General features: G+C 48.6%; 1 protein-coding gene and 1 long non-coding RNA gene across 6 annotated transcripts in view; one reads left to right on the plus strand and one right to left on the minus strand.

Moving 5' to 3' along the window:
* sdk2b (sidekick cell adhesion molecule 2b) overlaps nt 1-23129 on the plus strand; it is a 178309-nt gene that overhangs the window by 148911 nt on the left and 6269 nt on the right. For 3 of the 5 annotated variants that reach the window (XM_028407653.1, XM_028407656.1, XM_028407658.1), the window contains 32 exons: nt 174-350; nt 1030-1166; nt 1755-1902; nt 2905-3045; nt 3381-3562; nt 4153-4268; nt 5273-5468; nt 5750-5848; nt 6829-7020; nt 8236-8357; nt 8438-8547; nt 8901-9051; nt 9137-9374; nt 9876-9991; nt 10188-10377; nt 10453-10551; nt 10882-11076; nt 11460-11661; nt 11761-11864; nt 12405-12475; nt 12896-13025; nt 14062-14118; nt 14381-14482; nt 14605-14720; nt 15123-15309; nt 16148-16285; nt 16527-16736; nt 16817-16942; nt 17999-18163; nt 18301-18441; nt 19368-19527; nt 22798-22927. In XM_028407653.1, the coding sequence (XP_028263454.1) occupies nt 174-350; nt 1030-1166; nt 1755-1902; nt 2905-3045; nt 3381-3562; nt 4153-4268; nt 5273-5468; nt 5750-5848; nt 6829-7020; nt 8236-8357; nt 8438-8547; nt 8901-9051; nt 9137-9374; nt 9876-9991; nt 10188-10377; nt 10453-10551; nt 10882-11076; nt 11460-11661; nt 11761-11864; nt 12405-12475; nt 12896-13025; nt 14062-14118; nt 14381-14482; nt 14605-14720; nt 15123-15309; nt 16148-16285; nt 16527-16736; nt 16817-16942; nt 17999-18163; nt 18301-18441; nt 19368-19527; nt 22798-22927 (4648 nt within the window). The remainder of the gene's footprint in view (nt 1-173; nt 351-1029; nt 1167-1754; nt 1903-2904; nt 3046-3380; nt 3563-4152; nt 4269-5272; nt 5469-5749; nt 5849-6828; nt 7021-8235; nt 8358-8437; nt 8548-8900; nt 9052-9136; nt 9375-9875; nt 9992-10187; nt 10378-10452; nt 10552-10881; nt 11077-11459; nt 11662-11760; nt 11865-12404; nt 12476-12895; nt 13026-14061; nt 14119-14380; nt 14483-14604; nt 14721-15122; nt 15310-16147; nt 16286-16526; nt 16737-16816; nt 16943-17998; nt 18164-18300; nt 18442-19367; nt 19528-22797; nt 22928-23129) is intronic. The other 2 variants (XM_028407654.1, XM_028407657.1) reach the window with 1 other exon arrangement.
* Nucleotides 18959-19457, minus strand: LOC114437162 (uncharacterized). Its single transcript, XR_003670894.1, has 3 exons — nt 19337-19457; nt 19190-19257; nt 18959-19050 (listed from the first exon to the last, which is right to left on the minus strand). It is a non-coding gene; the product is annotated as an uncharacterized LOC114437162 (long non-coding RNA).

Raw genomic sequence — 23129 nt, forward strand, 5'->3', positions numbered from 1 at the left:
GTCCGTCTGTAGTTTAACATCTTATAAAAAAGTTTTTCTGTTATTTATGTCTGTGCACTGTGGATAAAAACCGTCATAAGAGTTTAGATGTGTGGCCCTGGGTTTGGGTGCTGTTGGTGCGGATGTGTCTCCACTGATGGATGCAGCAGGTGATGACGCCCGATGTGTTTCAGGCACGTCTGGGACAAGGACGGCTCGGTGATCAGCGTGCAGTCCATCCCCCGCATGCGGCTGGACGCGGACGGCACCCTCCATATCTCCCAGACCTGGTCGGGCGACATCGGCACCTACACCTGCAGAGTCACCTCGGTCGGAGGCAATGACTCGCGCAGCGCACACCTCCGTGTCAGGTGACCCCACCTACGCCCACCTCGTTCTTTTCACTTTCCACCTCTTCTTCCTCACACTGTGTGTCTGCAATATTCTCCACCTCAGAGACACAGGAAGGAACATGTTCTCTGCACACACACACACACACACACACACACACACCAGAAGCCGACACTCCATCACTGCTATTCTGCCTGTTCTTATTGACACCTCTGACTCATTTCCACTTAAATGGCGCCTGCTCTTCCTCACCTCCCCTGTCCTCATTCTCACCTGACACACTTCCAGCCCCAGGGGATGCACTCCTCCATTCCATTTTCTGCTACACACACACACACACACACTTTCTATATTGTTTTCTTTCCCCATAATTTTGCGTCACAGTCGCCCTCTGAAAGGAATAACAGTGTAACTTTTTGCCGCACTGTCTGAGTTACTGCATGTATCCGCTCATTGCTATAAGGTTTATCCATCAATCTGTCTGTGCTTATCTGAATTTACGGCTGAATGAATTAATGATCCGTGGCTTTGTCCTGGTTTATTCATGTCTGTATCTGTGCATTTCCTCCCTCATGCTTTCCATCCGTCTCTGCTTGTCTCTGCGTCCTTCTTTGCCATCTTGTCTCGCCACATTTCATCACCTGTCCAACTGATCTCGTGTTTCAGAGGAATTTTTTTCTCTGTATCTGTTCCCTGCAGGCAGCTGCCTCACGCCCCTGAGAACCCCACAGCCTTGCTGAGCAGAACGGAGAAAAGAGCCATCGACCTGGCCTGGGCCAAGCCCTTCGATGGCAACAGTCCCCTCATACGCTACATCCTGGAGGTGTCTGAGAACAGTGAGTTCATTCTGAGCTCTGTGAATTATTTACAGCTGGATGGTGTTTGGGGAGGCAGGTTTTATGAGATGCAGCAATAAAGATGTTAAATGTCTGTAAGGCAGTGAGACTCCTGTGATGTCAGTGTTATTTTTTTAAACAGCAGATCTGACAGAATTTAAGAACATGATCAATAAGGCTAATTAAGAATGTCCATCACTGCTTTTAATCTGGAGTTAATGTGTGAGTCATTACCTGACTTCATCAGTTAAACTGAACGCTGCAGCATGTTGGATTAAACACGTTGGTTAAATGTCACACAGCAGAAAACCAAACAGATGCTGAATCTCTGAAGAGACGCTCGTGGTGCAAAACAAAAGAACTCAGGCAGAAAAAACTCATTTGTGAAAAAATAGAGTTTTAGCTTTTAGCAGTGTTCAGTCATTGGCATTACACACTGGTGTTAGGCTGGTGCTGCACATGCATAAAGAAGAATTACAGAGCATGTAGAAATGTGCAGAAAACACAACTTCTCCTGAGACTACACTGTACCCATGACCTTCCTGGAAGTGTTCATGATGTAAAACCTGCTGCTCCTTGTTGTTGCAGACGCTCCCTGGGCCATCCTGCTGGCCAATATTGAACCAGAGTCCACAGCAGTGACGGTCAACGGCTTGATCCCGGCTCGCTCCTATCAGTTCCGCCTCTGTGCCGTTAATGATGTGGGCAAAGGACAGTTCAGCAAAGAGACCGAGCGGTGAGACATCTGTTCATTTTTTTTATCCAGGTGCAAAGTAAAGACGCTTCCTCTGGGGCTGGAGGCTCATGGCTGTATTTTTCCTTCAGTTTTCCAAGAACAGTTTTATGAAAAATCCTTTTTCATTGAAGCAAGCTTCCTGGGAAAAGCAGAACTGTGTGCTTGTTGGTAAACACTCTACTGTGCTCATAAAATCTGTTTCCTACACAGCCAGAGTGACTGGTCCCTTCACTCAAGGGTTAGTGAGGAGAGTTACAGCCTCCAAAAGCAGATACACACATGTAAACACACACACACACACACACACACACTTCCTCTCACATTGTGCAAACCACAGGAGGGATTTAGGTTTGAGGCGAGATCACGTTTGGCCTCTCTGCGGCCTCACACAACATCAAGTGCCAATTCCTCACCCCCCAGCCCTTCCCCTCACCCCCTCACCCCCTCACCAGTCTGTCACTCTGCCTTATGCAGCCAGAGGAGAACCACAGGGGTGGGGGCTCTGTCTGTGTGTGACAGTGACGCCAGCACAGAGCTCTTCATGACTCCATGATTCGGTACCAAGTCTTTGCTACAGCATCCAGGTGGCTGAACACCAGGACCACCCCCCCCCCACACACACACACACACACACACACACACACACACACACACATGTGGTACTTAGATCGCACATATAAGCGGCAACACGTCAGACTAAACATACAGACTTTAGTTAAGCGGGTGTGTAAGGCAGGCAGGTTTGAACATCAGATACACACCTTGGTTTGTACAGACTAGAATGGACACTAAAATCTCAGAGGACGTGGAGGATAGAGGGTTAACACCTACAGGCTGTTTAAATCACACTATGATTATTGAGATGAGGGAATTTAATTTTCACAAAGAAACTAAAAGAAACATTTTGGGTGGTGGAAACGGAGCAGGTGTAGAGAGGTGGAGGTGGACCTACACTTCTTTTACATCTCTGCCTCTGTGTGTGTCTGTGTGTGTGTTCTGTAGTGTGTCTCTCCCCGAGGAGCCACCTAGTGCTCCTCCACAGAACGTCATCGCTAGCGGTCGGACCAACCAGTCCATCATGATCCAGTGGCAGCCTCCGCAGGAAAGCCACCAGAACGGCATCCTCAGGGGCTACATCGTCCGGTAAAACTCCTCCTCATCCACCTCTCTGCTGACTTCTTTCTCAAAGTGTTCTGTGTTTTATGTTTGAAAATATTTAGTGTGGAAATGTAATCACTGTTTTGACTTAAAAAAAGACTTTCCAAGCAATCTGCCAAACTGACTCGGTAAGTCCTGTAAACATGTAATTAGTTTGTTTGCCTGTCAGGTTTTTTTACTTCCAAATGAAACAGCAGGTGCCTTGCAGTCGGTCTGTGGGTTTGTGTGGTGGCTGCTTTGCTGGTGCTTTGTCTCCCCCTAGCAGGAAATCTGCTGCACTGCCAGGCTGTGAGTGATGTAAGCTTGTGTGTATGTGTCAGGTACCGCCTCACTGGGCTACCCGTGGACTACCAGATCAAGAACATTTCCAGCCCGGATGTGACCAACCTGCTGCTGGAAGACCTCATCATCTGGACCAACTATGAGATCGAGGTGGCTGCTTACAACGGGGCGGGTCTGGGCACGTTCAGCCACAAGGTGACTGAGTGGACTCTGCAGGGAGGTGAGTCTGTCTCAGGGTCGTCTCATCCTCTTATCTTGGTCAAAGCCATCCAGATGAAGCATTATAATGATATTAAGGAGATTTTCTGAAATTGGAAAATATCAGAACTGTGATGATAGACTCAGAAATGTGGCAATATATGGCCTTAGTGCCTTTTGGTACATTTGACTGAAAATAAGTGAGGCATAATGCTCTAAGTAAGTCGGTTGTGTAGTTTTATTTGACGTGAGAACCACCCTGCTCTGATCAAAATATGCAGAGATATTCAACAGAGAAGAAGGGATGTCCCTCTAAGCGTTAAAGCAAACACTGTAAAAAGCCATGTTGACTCTGGTCCAACTACATTATTATCACTTGGACCACACAAAGGTGTGACGTGCCCCTGAAATCCATAAGCAGCTTGCACAGTCACAAACAAGCCCACAAAGAGTGCTGGTATTAGGTGTAAGTGTCAGACCGAGAGTGATGGCAGCGTCTTCCCTGACCTGTGCAGCAGCGATCAATACTGACATCAGAACAGGTGCCGGCGGACTGAAAGGCGCTCTCACACCCTCTGTTCTCTCCTCTCTTCTTCTCCTCATCCATCCCAGTACCGACCATCGCTCCCAGCAACGCGCAGGCCGAGTCGGTCAACTCCACCACCATCCGTTTCACGTGGACCGCTCCGAACCCGCAGTTCATCAACGGCATCAACCAGGGCTACAAGGTCAGTGGCTGTCGGCGACGGCGGCGGCCGCCACGTGCTTCGACAGAACTGTCAGGGCTGGTGTTGTAGTATCACATGTAGCAGGATGGAGAGGGGAGCCAGGGGCCAAACGCTGAACAATGGACTGTGTTCAACCATTTGTCAGACGGAGGTCATTCTCTTTATCTTTACAACCATTTCTCTTATGTTTTATTGTGACGCTGCGTCCATGTCATGATGGATGTCTTCATTATTTTGTCACGGGCTCTCTCTCTGTGTGCACCTCCACTGCAGCCCGCAGGGAATCGCACAGACACATCCACAGGGTGCTTCTGTTTTTCCCATGACTCCATTGAGACTTAATTATGTCTTTTTGTCAGTGTCGCTCTGCAGCCTTACTCAGCTGGGTGGAGGGGTCACTCCACAAACTCCAGTCTGAATTTTAAACACCAGGTTTGTCTCCGTGAAGTGACTTTAAAGCAGCGAGAGGAGATGGTGACAGGGACAATTCAGAGAGGTATTTATAGCATCTGTCCCTCTGACGCTAACTCTCTGGAAGTAGCCCAGCAGAGTAGCCACTGGGACTCATTACCTCAGCAGCTAATTGGTCAGTCCAGGTCCCATTTGTGAACATGCACGATGGGATGCCATCACTTCCCGATCCTCTCCTGGCAGCCAGTCAGAGGAGTCAGAAGCTCCTCAGGGCATTTTTTCAAAAATACATTTGATGCCAAAAGACTCTCAGAGGGAGGCCCCACTGTTAGTTTAATGAGAATTATTGGAGAGAAAAACAGCCATGATGGAATTTTTTATTAAATTCAGCTCAAATGAAGATGGAAGGATTAATTGATCAGCCAAAAAGAGCTATTTTTATAGCTGTAAATCACAAATTCTAGATTAATTATGAAAAAATGTGACACGTTTCATAGGCTCAAATATTCTGCATCTAAAAAGTCAGCTTCACCTTCACTGCATGTGTGGACAAACAGCTGCACGCTGGAGATTTTATTTTTCATCTGTTTCAGCTGCTGGCCTGGGAGCCCGGCAAAGAAGAGGAGGTTTCCATGGTAACAGCCCGACCCAACTTCCAGGACAGCGTCCACGTGGGATACGTGACAGGTCTGAAGAAGTTCACCGAGTACTACACCTCTGTGCTGTGCTTCACAACGCCCGGCGACGGCCCCCGCAGCCCGCCCAAAGCACTGAGGACGCACGAGGACAGTAAGCGACTTCTCCTGCCGTCTCTCGTGGTGGCGAGCGCCTCACAGTCCTTCAGGCAGAGATCTATTATTCATGGAGAGAAGTGCTAATGAATGCATCTAGCCTGGATCATCATAATTGGGATCCCTGAGAGATTATTGGCTGAGCTTTAAAAACCTCAGTGTCTAATCACCGTGTTTACCTGATTCATTATGAACACATTCAGCCGATCAGCAGCGAGCTGTGCAGAGTCGCTCGCAGGCCCCTTTGCTTATTATCCTTTATTTTGTCCTCCCTTCCAGCCCCCGGCGCTGTGGGTCACCTGAGTTTTACTGAGATTCTGGACACCTCGCTGAAAGTCAGCTGGAGCGAGCCCGGCGAGAAGAACGGCGTCCTCAAAGGTACGATCAGATTACACTCACAGCCAGGCAGCAAAGGTGAGGAACCAATCGCAGGAGGCGGCGCTGAGGGAGGATTTTATTAGGCGCTGAAACTGCTCGACCTCATTTAGCAAACACAGCACAGGAGAGCTGCTTGACTGTTTGTTGTTTTATTTGGGTCATACACACACTGCTGCTGCACAGACTGACACCAAACACACCGCTGCAGCACGGAGACAAACACTTGTTAGAAAAAAAAAAGAACAGTGTCTCCTCTCACAAACTCTGCACTCTGCACATTCAATCTAACACAGAAACTCTGTTTGGGTTGTAAGCTCCGACAACAGAACCCAGAGTTCCTGCACCACTGAGGTCTGCATGAAGGTGGTGGCTTCTGTTCCTGGCAACCAGGAAAGGGCGTCACGCTGTAACAGGGGCAACAGACTGCAAAAGATCAGTGGTCAGGTCAAGACCCCGACCTCCACTGCTTTCATTTAGGCCACAGATTTATCAATCACAGCTTTTTGAAATCATCTATTTCTCATATCTCTGTCTCTACTGAGCCAGCGTTCCAAACATCCGCCCAAGAACAAACAGTGATAATATTGTTATTATAATTCAGATTTCACAGCATCTCGTAAAGTGTCTTTCCTGAAACGTCTTCATGTGCTGCCCACTCCCCAGAGACAAACACTGACATGTGAAATTATTGATTTGGCAAGAAATGCTGCTTAATGCTTTATGCAATCACATGAAAAGAGCTGCTGGCCAAGGAGCAAATTGCATTAACTTTGAGAGTGTGTGTGTGTGTGTGTGTGTGGAAGTGGGCGGAGGATGTGTGAGTGCAGCGAGGTATAATCACAGGCTGATTTAATTTGCTATATTCAATTTTTCATGAAGTTAATCTAATATTTCTGCGAGCTGAGATTTGCTGTTGTAGTAAAAGCTGCTGGTTACATTTTCCCTGAGTGGATTCTCTGTGCGCTAACGCCTCTCCGCAGGTTACCGCATTTCATGGGAGGAGTACAATCGGACAAACACCAGAGTCACACACTACCTGCCCAATGCCACCTTAGAGTACCGGGTCACCGGGCTCACCGCTCTCACCACCTACACCATCGAGGTGGCAGGAATGACCTCCAAGGGCCAGGGCCAGGTGTCCTCCTCCACCATCTCCTCAGGAGTCCCACCGGGTCAGTCATACATATGTGATGTTTCATCAACAACATTCTGTAGACATTCTGCACGCCTCAGCACATGACTGACTCACATGTGACCAGCAGTCGCATGACAAATAGTCTGAACGACACACTGAATCAAAGCTTCAAATTTTCATCAAAACACTGTTACACTAAATAAAAAATCCTCCAAAATACAGCACTTGACACTCATCCATTGTGCCCTTTATAACTTGGTTCATTTCCTTTATTAAAATCCGCACTCAGCTGAGAACCTTTACTCAACCTTCCCTCTCCTGCAGATTTATTGTTTCACATTGAACCTGTTGCACACAGTCCCTGCTGTCTGGCGCCAGACACAATGAAATCTGACCCCACTCACCTCATCAGGGACAAAAACCTCCCCCCTAAAAACCTCAGATACCTGCCCCACATCCACCCAGTAACAGCCCCCATAAGAGCGCTGAGGACAATTACAGCGTTTCAAACATTAGGACGGGGCACATCTGTGGGAGCTGTGAAATGTGTGAGCACTTTGCAGAATAGCAATTATTCTCCCATTGAATGTGCGTAAAGAAAACGCCTCTATACTGCTAAACGCAGCCTCAATAATCACTCATGCAAATAGTTTAGAGGTGGTAATTTTACTACGACACATATAATCTGCATTTCATTAGCAGTGAATACATCTGCATGGAAGCAGTCTTAGGGAAAACAGGCTGAGTGCGCCCGTGGGAGTGATTATATCTTCTTAATATTAGGCCACTCCAGTGTGCTACGCTGTGACTGTGTCTTTAGCTGGGATTTATGGAAACGATACGAGTGCTGTGGAAAGAAAATGTGGTGCAGGAAAGTAGCTTTACACACAGACCTACATTGATATTCATATACAGGGAAAATCTGCACTCCTGCTGTTTTTTTTACCTCACCATTTTCAGATTTGTTTCCCTGCGGGATCACCACTGAATAATCCATTCCTATTGTTTATTCAGCTCGAGTGTAAACAAGCAGCATATCAGGTTGGATCCTATCTGCAGATAACTGTGGTGTAATTGACATTCATGCCATTGTTTCTGTGTGTGTGTGGAAGCATCTTCTCCAAATCTAATCTGTCTCGGCTGGAGGATGCAGCTGTATCTGTGCTGCCACTAGAGGGTGCTGTAGCAGAGGGTTTATTCCTGTCAAGAGTCCACAAAGGAAAATATTCCCTCTCTCTTTGCCTCTGCACAGAACTTCCTGGTCCTCCAACCAACATGGCCATTTCAAACATTGGTCCGCGCTCCATCAACCTGCAGTTCAAACCCGGATATGACGGCAAAACCTCCATTTCCCGCTGGCTGGTGGAGGCTCAGGTGAGTCCAGTTCACGTGGTTGTCCTGAGAGTCTCTGTGCTTCTGCTCTTCCTCTTTAGTCACCTCTCTGTTGGTCTCAGGTTGGTGTGGTGGGAGAAAACGAGGACTGGGTGATGGTGCACCAGGTGTCCAACGAGCCTGACGCTCGCTCTTTAGAGGTGCCGGGTCTCAACCCATACACTTTCTACAGGTGAAGGCGCACCCACACTTTCAGCTGCTTCACTGCTTGTGTGCTTCGTTTCCCGGCTTATCTTTGTCTGTTTTCCTCTAATTTGGGTACAAGCTTGTTGTGATGTTTTTTTTTTCGGCGTGTGCGTGATCTTTATCCTGCTGCTTGTTTTCACATTCAATATAAGCAATTAACATTTTGCCGAGCTGATCCCTGAAGACCCACAGCAGCTCCACACTCCAACATCAGCGCCACCACTTTACACTTCAGCAGAGATAAATGCAGAGTTTTGTTTTGCATATTCATGGCTCTTAATAATATCTCTGATCTACAAATGCAACAAGCTTCATGTATGCTGATGTTCAAATCACCAGATTCCGAATGCGCCAAGTCAACATAGTAGGCACCAGTCCCCCCAGCCAGCCCTCCAGGAAGATCCAGACCCTCCCTGCTTCTCCTGACATGGCTCCAGCTAATGTCACCCTGCGCACCGCCAGCGAGACCAGCCTCTGGCTACGATGGATGGTGAGCAGACGCTTCCCCTCACATGGTTGACATCTTGTCTGTCTTAATTACGCTTCCTAATCTCTTCATCTACGTTGTCATTCAGCCTCTGCCCGAATGGGAATACAACGGGAATGCAGAGCAGGTCGGCTACAGGGTCCAGTACTCCCGTGTAGGCTCACAGGGCCGGGCGTTGATCCACGTCATTGCAGATCGCCTGGAGAGAGAGTTCACCATCGAGGATCTGGAGGAGTGGACTGAGTATGAAGTCAGGGTGCAGGCCGTCAATGGCATCGGGATGGGACCCTGGAGCCAGCCGGTCCGAGGCAGGACGAGGGAGTCAGGTGAGTGGGGACGGCTTCGGTTGGCAGAGTGGGTATCCACCAATCACAGCAACAAGGCAGGGTTGGCTTCTCAGTTTCAGGATTACTGTCTCTGCAACATCTGTGTGGAATATCTTCATTTTTAGTCCGTTTACACTCTGCCATATGTGGAATTCATGAGCAGATTGTTTCCTGCTCGAGATTCAGGCGGAGGCGGAGACTTTCCCTCCTCGCTCTCGTATCGCTCACCAGACGCTGGGTAGAGAGGACTGGATGGAGTCAGAGGAAATTAAGAACACATGGAACTTAAATTTGGAATTCCTGCTCTCTCGTTTTTCCACACACTCCAGCAAATTCTTTAAAATCAGGCATTATGTCCAAAGGATGAGTGCCAAGGCAGAGAGGAGCCCCTATTCATGAGCAGGCCTGTGTGCCGACCGCTCACCACACGTTAAACACACACACACACACAAACAGGGAGAATGTTGAGAGTTTTTTTAAGATGTCTCTTTTTGTTTCCAGTCCCCTCCCTTGGACCCACCAATGTGTCCGCCTTCGCCACCACCTCCAGCAGCATCTTGGTGCGCTGGTTTGAAGTCCCCGAGCCCGACAGGAACGGCCTCATTCTGGGCTACAAGGTCTGTTTTATCAAAACCTCAGCCATGATAGCAGTTTATGAGGTCCAATGAGGTGCACTACTCCTGCACCAGCTGTACAATCATCACAACTTTGTATTTTTACTCATTAGTATTCAGTATCCTACTGTTATTTTAGCTCTTATTGTATATTTTATTGGTAGTTCATGATGTATATTGTTTTTATCCTGTTTTCCAGGTGGTGTACAAAGAGAAGGACTCTGACAGTGCGGTGCACTTCTGGACGGTGGAAGGGAACGCCACCCACAGCATCCAGCTAACCGGCCTGGGGAAGTATGTCCTCTATGAAATCCAGGTTCTGGCTTTCACACGGATCGGCGATGGACGACCCAGTTCTCCACCCATCCTGGAGAGGACTCTGGATGATGGTAGGGACACGGGGTGGAGTCTTGTACCTTTAAATCTTATGAGAAGAAGTCTTATGTGTGCCTCCTCTCCTGCAGTACCTGGACCTCCGGTGGGAATCCTGTTCCCTGAAGTGCGAACCACGTCCGTGCGGCTCATCTGGCAGTCCCCCGCCCAGCCCAACGGCATCATACTTGGTAACAACACACACTTTTTTGGTTTTATAGAGAGGCTGACCAATCACAGCTGGAAGCGGAGCAGCCTTCTCAGTTCATTTACAAAAAAACCTCCTGTTTCTTGGAAATGTAGCATCCGGCCTGCAGATGCTGCCGATGATGTTTTTCTCTCAGCTAAACCGACCAGATAAAATGTGTTGGGGGAAATGAGATTGTGTTGTTTCCAGCAGTGCTATAAAGGGAGCTGGACTGGGGAAACCCTTGTGATTCATTTCACATCTGTGGGATAATGCAGAGGCAGATGTCAGGAGAGAAAATAAACCCAACACATGGTTTTCCTCTCCTCTCCAGCCTATCAGATCACGTACCACCTCAACTCCACCAACGGCAACGCGGCCACTGTGGACGTGCTGAATCCCAGCGCCCGCCAGTACACAGTGACGGGCCTGAAGCCGGAGTCCGTGTATGTGTTCCGCATCACGGCGCAGACGAGGAAGGGCTGGGGCGAGGCGGCCGAGGCGCTGGTGGTTACCACGGAGAAACGAGGTAAGCAGGTAGCAGTTGTATACACGATGCAGAGGTGTGTGTGATCTCGGCTAATGACACAACTTGTAGAGAGCTGCACAGGCCAGTAGGCAGATGTGTTTTCTAAAGGAGCGCGTGTGCCCTGTGGGTATTTATTGGAAGCAGTGTGAAGCAGTTGTGAAAACGAATCAGTCCATCTGCTTCCCTCAGGGCATGCTGTGGATTGTTTACTCTGCAACATTCATTTCTCAGCTAGTATCCATTCAACTGTCATCAGAATCACTTTGCTCATGCAAAAGTGAGCCAAGAAAAAGCAAGATGTGCGTTTTTTTTTCCAGAACTGCTGCTTCATTCAAAATTCATTCCATTCGTCACACATTAGTTTGCACCTCTGGCTTTTCCAGCTCGCCCACAGCCCACCAGCCGGCCCACAGTTCCTCAGAAAGACGTCCAGGCCCGTCAGGTGCTGCTGTCATGGGAGCCCGGCAGCGACGGCCTGTCTCCGGTGCGGTACTACACAGTGCAGCTGAGAGAGCTTCCAGAGAGCAACTGGTCGGTGCACTCTGCTTCTGTCAACCACGAGGCCACCTCCTACATCGTATCCAGGTAACTCAAAGCTGCAGCATCCTCACGGCGTGTGCAGGATGTCACAATCCACCGAGAAATGTATTCAGAGCCCGTTTTTTCTGTGTTTCCATCCCTCAGGCTGAAGCCCTTCACGTCCTACCAGTTCAGGGTAAAAGCCACCAATGACATTGGAGACAGCGAGTACAGCGAGGAGAGTGAAGCCATCACCACTCTGCAGGACGGTGAGTCTGACGCCATGATGGATGTTTGTGGAAACTGTTAATACTAATCGTTTGGCATCAGAGGCCTTCGTGATTTGTTAAATTCCACTGCAAGTTGTCAAACAGAAAAAAATACAGCACCAATACAGTACAGTAAGAGAATCTGAAGTCTTTGAAAGCCGTGCCAGCTCTCAGTGCTGCAGGTTTGTCAGATATTACAGACTAATCTGAGGGCGAAGTTAAGCTCAGAGGTGTGACTGTGTTCTGTGTCACTGTGTTTGCATGAATCAGACCTTTGTTAGCTGCAGACAGTGCTGGCGGTGGCAGCAGGTGATGCCATGTGTGCACCATCTGCAGCACCATGAGACAACAGGGCAGCGGCGGTAAAACCCAACAGAGCTCAAAGTGACTAAACAAACAGATCTTTCCCACCCTCATGTGTCAGGCTTCTCTGTTTCAGCTGTTGTTTATGCTCCATGAATGCCACTGCACACAGATGCAGCATCCTGCACATTTTCAGCTCAGTTGAGCTCATTTATCTCACTTTTATTGTGCCCCCAGCGCCCGACGAAGCACCCGCCATCCTCTCTGTCACGCCGCACACAACGACGTCAGTGCTGATCCGCTGGCAGGTAAAAGCAGAGTTTCATTGTTTGTGAGAAAGTGAGCTCTAATAAGAGACTGTGACGAGGCCTGTACTTACAGACTGGATACACACACACACACACCTGAGTTAACAGGTCATAAAGAGGAAAACAGGAGGCTCTGAGACATAATTTTGCTTTTATAGAGAGCACTTGTAGAGTTTATGAGAGGAGAGGTGCTGCCCCCCCCTCTCCTGCCGGGCCTGTTCTCTCATGTTCAACCGTGGGGGATTTCTCTGCATTACTCAGCCTCAGTCTGTCTGTGTTACGTCTCCTCAGTGAGTCCAGCTCAGAGACAAAACAAAAGAACCAGCTGCTTTCTGTGCCCTTATTTAAACTGAAACTCCGGGTCACTGCGGTTCATCTGGGCTGTGTTTAACCTTTACTCCTCGTTTGTCCCCCTTGCAGCCGCCTTCTGAGGAGAAGATCAACGGGATCTTACTGGGCTTTCGGATTCGATACCGTGAGCTGCTCTACGACCGTCTACGCAATTACATCCACACAGTCAACAGTGCATCCACCTGGGCCGAGCTCAACGGTGAGGGAGGACTGCTGCTGAAACTGTGCTCACTGTCAGTACAAGGGGTGATTGATACGTTTGTGGCCTGAAGTAGAAGGTGATGTTCTCTTCTGAACTGAGAAAGTGCAAAGTACCTTTACACTACATGCTCCAAAATGGCTGCTCGCTGGATCCTGAAACTCCTCAGAGTCTAGTTTCACACACATCAAGATTCAATCTGCCACCTCGGGTTAGATCCTGAGAGATTTCTGTAGCAGTCCACCTTCAACCTAACCCTAACCCTAACCCTGACCTAACATGACAAGACCTCTGCCACCTCTTCATGATGAAGATAATGCACCTCACACTCAGGATAAGGGGGTGTCTGTCCCATGGGTGGAGGTCAGGTATGACATCCCGAGTATAAGTGAACTGCAACCCCTTTAGAGATTTGCAAAGCTCGGCTCTCTGAGGGCTAAGAGTGACCCAGGACACACTGGAGGGAATACATCTCCCCGCTGGCCTAGGAGGAGCTGGAGGATCCTCCAGGAGGACTCAGGGTGGTCTGACTGTCTCTGCTCCACTGTTGCTATGACAACAGTGAAGTGCTTTCCAGGATGGATGGATGTCATTGCTGCTGGGGATCAGTTCCTGCGGGCCCAAGACACCAACATCTGCTCTAGTTTCCCTCTGCTTCAGGTCACAAACTTATCAATCACTCATTGAATGTTGTATTTATTGTAATGAAAGGTGAAGAAGCAGAGGCCACACCTCCAAATGAATCCAGCCTCACTGAAGAAATGTGCTGTTTCTGCAGTTCACTGCAGTCATGTGTCAGCAGCACCGTTGTTCCCCCCCCCCCTGGGCCTGACACTCCACAGCTCTTGTGATCATCAGTTATCAGCTGCAGGCTGTCATTAGGCTTCTACCGCTCTGCAGCTCGGCCTATAATTTCAGTGTTGTTGAGTCATTGGAAGCGATCATCACTGTGATTTTGTGAAGTTTTTATGGCCCTTCTCCACACAGAAACACTGACACCTCTGTCCTCTGCCTCCCTTTGTTTGTCTGTCTGCAGCCCCGTACAGCATCCGGAACTTGAGTGATCCCGCCCTCGCTCAGTACGAGCTGGACAGTAAGTCTCACAAAAATACACACAGAGTCCACTCGAGTGCAGGTTCCGGATCATCTGGTTTGCACTACAGAAGCCGATGGTCACAGAGTTTCCACCTCATTATTAGCATGACTTGAAACAGAGCAGTCATCTACAGCAGGGAACTCTTGTTAAAGAGCCGTAGCTGTGTGGAGCAGGGATCACGCTCCTACTGCACTTTAATTGTTCGGAGCACCTGTGGGGAGAAAGACACACATGTTCATTTGTTTACCTCCCACTGCAGAGCTCAGCAAACACAAGCGCTACGAGATACGCATGAGTGTGTACAACGCCGTCGGGGAGGGGCCTACCAGCCCGCCACAGGAGGTGTTCGTCGGGGAAGCAGGTGTGTGTGTGTCTGTGTGTGCGCGCTTCCTGTTGCATCGCAGCAACAATATTTGAATGCATGACTGGATACAGCAAAATGTTCCATTCACGTGTGTCTAATGTTGTGATTGGCTGCGACAGTTCCGACAGCACCGCCCCAGAACGTGGCCATTCAGTCCGCAACAGCCACCCAGCTGGACGTGATGTGGGAGCCTCCACCTGTGGATGCACAGAACGGAGACATCCAGGGATACAAGGTCAGTGTTCTGCAGCGGAGCCAGTTGGTTCTTTTCGCAGATACAGCTTACAGATTGTTAGGCTGTACATCTTAATGCTGCATTGTGGATTGATTAATTATTCAATGTATTCTCACATTTTATGATCAAACCAGCAGAAAATGTTCCAGTTCCCCAGTCTGTACAGCAACATGTTCTCACTCTCTGTGCTTTAGCTCTCATGTTCTATGGTCTTCTTTCATAATAACACAACAACGGTTTTCTCTCTACATATTTACATTTAAGTAGCTCACTGGAGACCAGCTCTGTTTGATGTTAGTCCCTGTTAAATTTAAGAAGTGCTCATTCCTTCAGTAAAAACTTTACAGGAACCTTTCACAGAGAACATAGTGAAGCAGACTGATGTGTATCTAATGTCTGCAGATCTACTTTTGGGAGTTCCAGCGTAAGAATGAGACGGAGCGGCTACGGACTCTGTTCATGCCCGAAGGAGGGGTGAAGCTGAAGAACCTGACCGGTTACACCACCTATATGATCAGCGTGGCGCCCTTCAACGCTGCCGGAGACGGACCCCGCAGCCCGCCGACGAGGGGCCGCACTCAGCAAGCCGGTAAATCCAGGAATACACACTGTGTGTGAATGAGAGGAGGAGGCAGAGTAAATCATGTTCGTTCATTTGTCATGTTTAATGTGCTGTTGTTAGTTTGGAGAACCCCGAGAGTTTCCACAAAGCGGATGAGTCAACCGTGACAAAAGAACTTGATGTGACGATGATGCTAATCGCTGCTGTCAGTGTGCCAAACGATGTTAGCGGAGCCACATACTGAGCATACGTTTCTAATCAGCTCTGAACATTTCCTTGTGTTTAAAGAGCAGCCGTTCCCTCTGCTCAGTCTTCTTCTTTCTCATGCGACTTTCTGCCGCTGCGGTGTCCCGTGGAAGCCATCTTTCTCGCTGCACCGTGTGTCTCAGACTCTTCTGTTTCCCTTGGTGGTGGTGAGGGGAGGAAGCAGATAGTGGAAGGAGGGAGGGCCATCAGGGCAGATAGTTATCCCATCTTTTTCAGAAGACAAAGAGGCTTTGTCTTTCACCAGCGTCTCAGCTCCAAGTTCCAAGACAACAGAGCAAACTGTTGGAGCGCTGCTGTGTCACCGGCTGTGATATGGTCTGCAGGCTAAGATGGGTCACTGCAGCATATTCTAAGACTCCTGACCTGTTTGTGGGCTAAAGCGCTGTTCCAGTTCAGTTTATTAATAAATGACACTTCAGAAGAGGCTGAGCCGGAGGGCAGCAGGGACGGTTGTTGTATGAGTTTTGATCAGCAGGATGATCTTCACTAATAAACTTCACTTAATGATTATTTAAGTTTAAATACTCTGATTAGATGGTGATTGAATTCTTGCATGCACATATTTGATGCTTACTTCCTTTAATCCCTTCCGTCCCAGCTCCCAGTGCTCCCAGCTTCATCCACTTCAGTGAGCTGACCACCACCTCCGTCAACGTGTCCTGGGGCGAGCCCACCTTCCCTAACGGCATCATCGAGGGCTACCGCCTGGTGTACGAACCCAGCACGCCCGTGGACGGTAAATGCCTCGCTCACAAAATGGCTGCTGGCTTCCATGCACACCACAGGATGTACTCACAGCAATATAAAATCTTGTCGTGTGCATTTTTCTTGAGCTAACCATCGCTGCTGTCATCCCAAATAATACTGTAACTCAATAATAATTCCATCACTCTGTGTGCGTGTGTCCATGTGCTGAGTGTGCCCCCACACTGCCTGGTCTGTGTAAGACCTGCTCTAAATGTGGTGTGTCTGTCTAGACTCTTCAGTGGCCTGTGCCGACTGTCTTCACTCCCCCTCCCCCCCAGGCGTCAGTAAGACAGTGACGGTGGACGTGAAGGGGAGCGGCCCTCTGTGGTTGAAGATCAAAGACCTGGCCGACGGCGTCACTTACAACTTCCGCATCCGGGCAAAGACCTTCATCTACGGGCCCGAGGTGGAGGCCAACATCACCACAGGGCCGGGGGAAGGTAGCCGCGCTGACGTTTGTGGGAAAGCTTCTTCTTCTTTCTGTATTATTTGTTTTACACTCGTTGGTCTCCTTCATCAGGAGCCCCGGGACCACCTGGAGAGCCCTACATCACGCGCTATAGCTCTGCGCTGACCATTCACTGGACCAGTGGGGACCCGGGGCGTGCTCCGATCACACGCTACGTCATCGAGGCCAGACCCTCAGGTGGGAGCGGACACAAACATTCATAGATTGTTTGAGATATTCATTACTTAACACACACGACAGGCAGGTGTCCTGAACGTAGCGTGAGCTAGCATGACAGCCTCCAACATCCCGACAGCATGTCACCAACATTGGTTAAAGCCTCTCTTCTCCCACATATTGACGCTGCCTCCTTGTTGCTAAAGGTAGCTACAGCCGGTAGATGTACATCTATAACACTGACTTTATGCAGGACCATGCGAGGCCCCTGAGGAAGCCAGATTATCGCGGGACTTGTGAGCTGACATGCTAAAAGTGCATGTGCATGAAGGCCACGTATCTTAGCCCCTGTGATTATTTGATTAAAGAAAGTGGTGTAAAGCGTCACCATCTGCTGCCCTGCAGTCTGTGTCCCTGGTATTTTAATGGGTTATTGATCGGGGCGCAGCAGTTGAGACGATAGGCGTCCAGTTTCGTCTGTGATTGACACGTCATGGCAGGGCGAGCAGGGTGATGGATGGAGGGCGAGTCACGGGGGACGGCTCTCAGCACTTCTGAGTGAAAAGTCTAGGTGTGCAGGGACTGCTGGGTGTGTTTATTGTAACACACACGCACACACACACTCACACACTTCTCTATCCATATGTTAAGGCCTTGAACTCTCCACGGTGTCACATGACAACTTGTTTTGGTCCACGGATCAAATGACATCAGCTTTTTTTAAAGTTCAGCTGACAGACTGCGGTGCTTGTTTATGTTTGTGTTCCCCATTAAAAGAGTCAAAGTTACATTGATATTTACAAGCAGCAGCCTGTAATAAATGACGTCTGGCAGGATTTTCATCATCTAACACTGCTTCGTTTGCTTCGTTTGCTTCGTTCACGCTGTAGGTTTGGTTGCTGTAAAGTTTTACGAGAGCTGTGAAATTGATGGATTGTGCAATATTTGTAGGACTTATGAATAACCCTGCCAAGCCGCAGCCTTATATCAAACAAGCAAACAAACAACCTGTTAACGATGACTCGTAGACATTAGAATACTTTGGCTACTCTGACACTGAATTAAATTCAATTACAGACGAGGGACTGTGGGATATTTTAATCAAGGACATCCCCAAGGATGCGACATCACACACGTTCAACATGGACATCCTGAAACAGGGCGTCAGCTATGACTTCCGGGTAATTGGAGTGAACGACTACGGCTACGGTTCACCGAGTCTGCCTTCTCCTTCCATATCTGGTGAGCTGTTTGTTGATAGAATTGAACGAAGTAAATTACATTAACTTTTAATTAAATCCCCTGAAGTCATTCCCGCTTCACAGAAACGCGGCTGCATGTTTTTAACAAGCGTGAATTTCAATTTGTTTTGAATCTAGCCCAGAAAGTGGCTCCGTTCTACGAGGAGTGGTGGTTCCTGGTCGTGGTGGCTCTGGTTGGGCTCATCTTCATCCTGCTGCTGGTGTTCATCCTCATCATCAGAGGGCAGAGCAAGAAGTACGCCAAGAAGTCAGAATCAGGTGAGTGCGTGATGACGTACGGAGGAGGGTTAGGCCTTAGAGTTCTGTTATCTCATTCTGAAGTAATAAAAAAGAACAGAATAAATTAAATTAAACGTTTTAAACTCGACAACAAAATAGGTACTGATAATCCTCCTCTGAGAGGTTTCTATTCTAATTCAGAATCAGATGACTGGCTGAGCTGCAGGGATGGGGGCATACTTGTCCATTCAGTGCAGCTCTGACATCAGCGGGTATTTCCCGCAGCTCAGCACTTTTGGCTGTTTAGCTGCCAGGCGAGGGGGGAAGGGGCGGGGTGGTCGAGGTGGACAGCGGGGGGGCGTCCCTGCGGGTCACTGCCCATCTTTCTGACTGACGGGGGAAAAACAAGAGGCTCCTTCTCACTCCAACACAAAGACACTCTCAAAGCCTCCATTTCCCCCCTCGAGGAATCTGGCCCGGGCCGCTGGACCGGCCCAGCGCTGTTTTTCTGTGTGTGTGTTTGCGTAACCACCAATTGACCTTAAGTAGCCCCCGGAGCCACTGTGGAGGTCCTGGCATGGCTGAAAGTTCTTCTGACCTGGCGAGGACACGGGAGTCTGATGCAGAGCAGCAGAGTGCACAAACATGCTGGTGTGAGAGGAAAAGTGCTTTGTTACTCAGCCTGTAAACATGAAGTCAGTCTAATGATTCATACTTGTCTTGTGTGAGAGGAAAGTAAAACGTGCATCAGCTGCAAATTATTATTTTAAACATCAGAATTTCACACCTGAAGCTGTGAGACAGTCGACACCGTGTCCATCTCACCCTTGGTGATATGATGTGTTAACTTCAACTCTAAAAGCAAAAACAGGTGCAGGTTCAGTCTGTCTGTTGCTTTTTAGCAGCATTACTTTAACCCTTCGCTGTCACTAACCTCTCTGTCCGTCTGGCCTGTGGTCACACAGTGTCTCTGTACGTGTGTCCAGGTAACAACTCCAACTGCAACGCCCTGACACACGGAGACATGGTCAGCCTGGACGAAGGCCGCTTCCCCGCGCTGGAGCTCAACAACCGACGGCTGTCTGTGAAAAACTCCTTCTGTCGGAAGAACGGCGTCTACACCCGGTGAGTTAATACTGAGGAGTTGATTTGATTCTTTTTACTTGTTACAAGTGCAAAAATATTTATTTATTAAGAGGGATTTTTCTTGGATATTAACACCAAAATTAGACAAAAAAACATCAGACATGTCTGGAAACAGGTGCAGTCCCTGCATCTATACTGCTGCAGAAGAATATGAGAAGAGTGTGTGTGTGTGTGTGTGTTGCCTTGAGGACAGATCAAAGCAGGTGCAGGTCTTTGAGAAGCTTCCAGGCAGCTTCCTACCTCTGTTCGGCTGGAGTGAAAGAATGCACAGATGTACAGTCAGACTCCTCATTCTTTGAACTCAGCCCATAGCGAGGAGCTGAAATCCCAACACCTGAGCCTCCGATTATAGATTAATGCCCCATCTTGATCTCTGGTCTCAGAATACCAAAGACAGGATGAAGCGCTCTGCCTTCCGACAGGATCAGAAATCAAACACCTTCCTAATCCCACTGTATTTGTTCTAATGTGTCAGACAGTGGGTGCCATTTACCTCTGATTTTCATGGAGATTTTCTTGACTAGAAATCGTTTGATCAGAGTTTAACACCAGCACCGATATGTGATGAGGGTAAAAGTCGCACAATGACACTATGACTTAAAGATTACACTCCTGTGTGGACGCCTAACTCCTTTTAATAGACCCGTCTTTCCACTTCGAGGAGATGTTTCATACGTGCGCGGCATACGGCCGGCTGCAGGAACATGTGAGCTGCGCTGGCGTCTGCTGCTGCAGACTGAGCAGGAAGTGAAATGATGCACTTAGTCGTATCTGTGAGGATACACACGGGTTTCATTGTATGGGTGCTTCTGCTGCATATTAATGAACATGTGTGTGTAGAACTTCATCTACACCCTGTGGATGTAATTAGACCCTCGCCTTTGTCCACACACACACATCTTTGATGCCAAACCCACACGGGCCCTCATGTTCTCATAGATCTACTGTAGACCCTTAGACAGCTAACCCCACATGGCCTCCTTACATGGATGTAAACGCTGCTCTGCGAACGTCCGCCTGCCTGCTGATTAACGGTGTCCGTGGACATCTGTGCGTAGCCTCCTTTACACCCTTTTATGATGAGACGCTCACGTTCTGGATGCATGCATGGCTCTGCGTATTACCACCAATTAATAACATCTGTTGATGTCCATGTGCATCCTGGCGTTCCTGCAGAACTTGATCTGTCAGTGTGCTTTTTTTTCTTGCTAAAAAATGTGTCCTATAATATTATATTAGTGGTTCAAATACTGTCTGACAGCGTGTAAACCTCCTCAACTCGGAGGAAGAAATGTGTTCCAGGGCTGGCATTTAAAATTCCAGTGTTTCGATAAGGACGGAGGGATTAGCAGCTGAACTGCTCTGTGTCTTTGAGTAGTTTGAATCCCACTCTGACACTCTGCTGAGGGGTCTGCGGGGGTCTCTGTGAAGTAATTCAATGTAGATTAACATGGTTTAAAACGCTGTTGAGTGACAACGCTCCTGAACACTTCAGACATGTTAATGAGTCCCTTCAGGCGATTGTAGCAGGAGAAGAGGCTGATAATGAGTAAAGACCGGGGGCAGATTGGATTTCACCCCCCTGGTTCTCACTCCTTACCTGACATACCGCTGACTGAATTTTTGCTGTGGGAGGATTAAGTGGACCCTTCTCTTTCAGAGGGAGAGAGAGCGATGATAAATAATTTACACCCCACTCAACAAGGCAAGAGAGTCAGGAAGAAGGAGGCTGAGAATCTTCAATGTTTTTAAACAGGCAGTTTATCATAATGTCCCGGAAGGCTCACAATAGTAGCTCTTCACATTGGCTCCGGTCTTTGTTTGGCTGCTTGCTGAGAGGACGGCGGAGGAATCCGAGCTGCTGAAGGTTACTTCAGAGACTCCTGGGAATCGGTGCAGAGAGGAGCTGTGATTACAGCTTCATCCAGACGATTTCCCAGCTGGTGTGCAGCTAAAAAAAAAAAAATCTCGCTGGAAAATGTACTGTATTTTGGAAAAGGGATTATGGAAGGATGCTGGGGAATGAGGTCAAAGATTTATAAACACGAGACACTCAGGTTTACAGCCCCTTATGACATCAGAAAGGGTTAAGCTCCTCCTGTTGCTAGATCAGGGCTAGATCCAGGGCTGCAGCTTTGTAGTCCAAAGTTAGGAAACAACAAACAGCATAACTGAATCCTAGCTTGCATTTTGATTTCCATTCCCTGCCCCCCCTCATGAAAACCCGGACCGGGATTTAGCCACAACATTTCTGAGATGCTTTCCAAATATATTTATTCTGCCGCTGCTGCTCATGCAAATGGGTGTTTATGAAGCGTCCGTGTGTGCTGCGGCAGCGACACTGTGGCCTGGACAGTCAGCAGCCAAACCAGCTCCAATCAGCAGAAACAGATGTCTGTTTGTTCAACAGGAACAGACAGTGGAAAATGTGGAGGAGCGCTCCAGGACCCAGACTCACTGAAAGAGCCTCAGACAGGAGGACACCATTTTAGGAGGCGTCTGCCTCGCTCTTTGTTTCAGCTTTCACACTTCCCCCATCATCACTTCCCTGTCCACCTACCTGATGGACATATCTGATCTGTGCCATCACTCACACACACACACACACACACCGTGCTAACGTTCCCAGGCCAGGCTGCCTGTAGTTTGAAGATCTCTGGATCACTGACAGAGTTTGTAATTTAGTCACAAGAGCCCGGCGGTCTGGCATTCCTCCACCCACGGCGAGGACTGAATCAGGCAGTTATTCATTCCAGGAGGGACGGACTGTAAGCAGCCGCCTCATGAGTGTCCCATGATTTCCATCAAGTTGTTCTTCACATCTGAACTTGAAAGGAAGCGTGGAGAGTGGATAAGAGTCGGGGCATCGCTCAGATGATCTTTTCTGACTATAGATAAATGACCTTATTTGCACAGGGATGAGGTGTCACCGTGGTTTGCTGTGTTATCAGTCAGTCAGTCAGACGCAGTGATGGCGCTCATGTCCACGGGCAACAAGCTGCATGCATGTAGACCTTCTCATTCGTGCTCCACAGATTGGACATATGTCTGATTAGGGACTACATCCTGAAGAGACTGGAGGCTGATTCCAAAATCTGGATTAACAGTTGGATCCTGTCCACATAGACCAGAACAAAATCAGATCTGAGTGAAACCTGAGTTGAAGTCTCTGAGTCTGGATTTTCCTCATTTCTAAAGTTATTGTGAAATATTTGGTTAAAGACAAAAACCTTCTGACTGTTCACACAGGTCTCCTCCCAGACCCAGTCCAGGCAGCCTCCACTACTCAGACGAGGACGTCAGCACCAAGTACAACGACCTGATTCCTGCAGAGAGCAGCAGCCTGACTGAAAAACCCTCCGAGATCTCGGACTCACAGGTGCAGTACCTCCTCTGACCTCTACACTGTCTGCAGTGTTCCATGTCTGCGTCTCTGTGTCTCTGCCATCCCCGTGAATTCGTCAGGAATTCGGCTTTGCATCGTCAGCTGTGTTTGTGTCCCCGTGGTGTCCTTTCTGTGTCATTCACCTGAATGTGTTCGGCCTGCAGAGGTCGAGCAGCTACTGTACCCACGCACATGG

This window comes from Parambassis ranga, chromosome 6 (assembly GCF_900634625.1).
Source record: "Parambassis ranga chromosome 6, fParRan2.1, whole genome shotgun sequence".
Lineage (NCBI taxonomy): Eukaryota > Metazoa > Chordata > Actinopteri > Ambassidae > Parambassis > Parambassis ranga.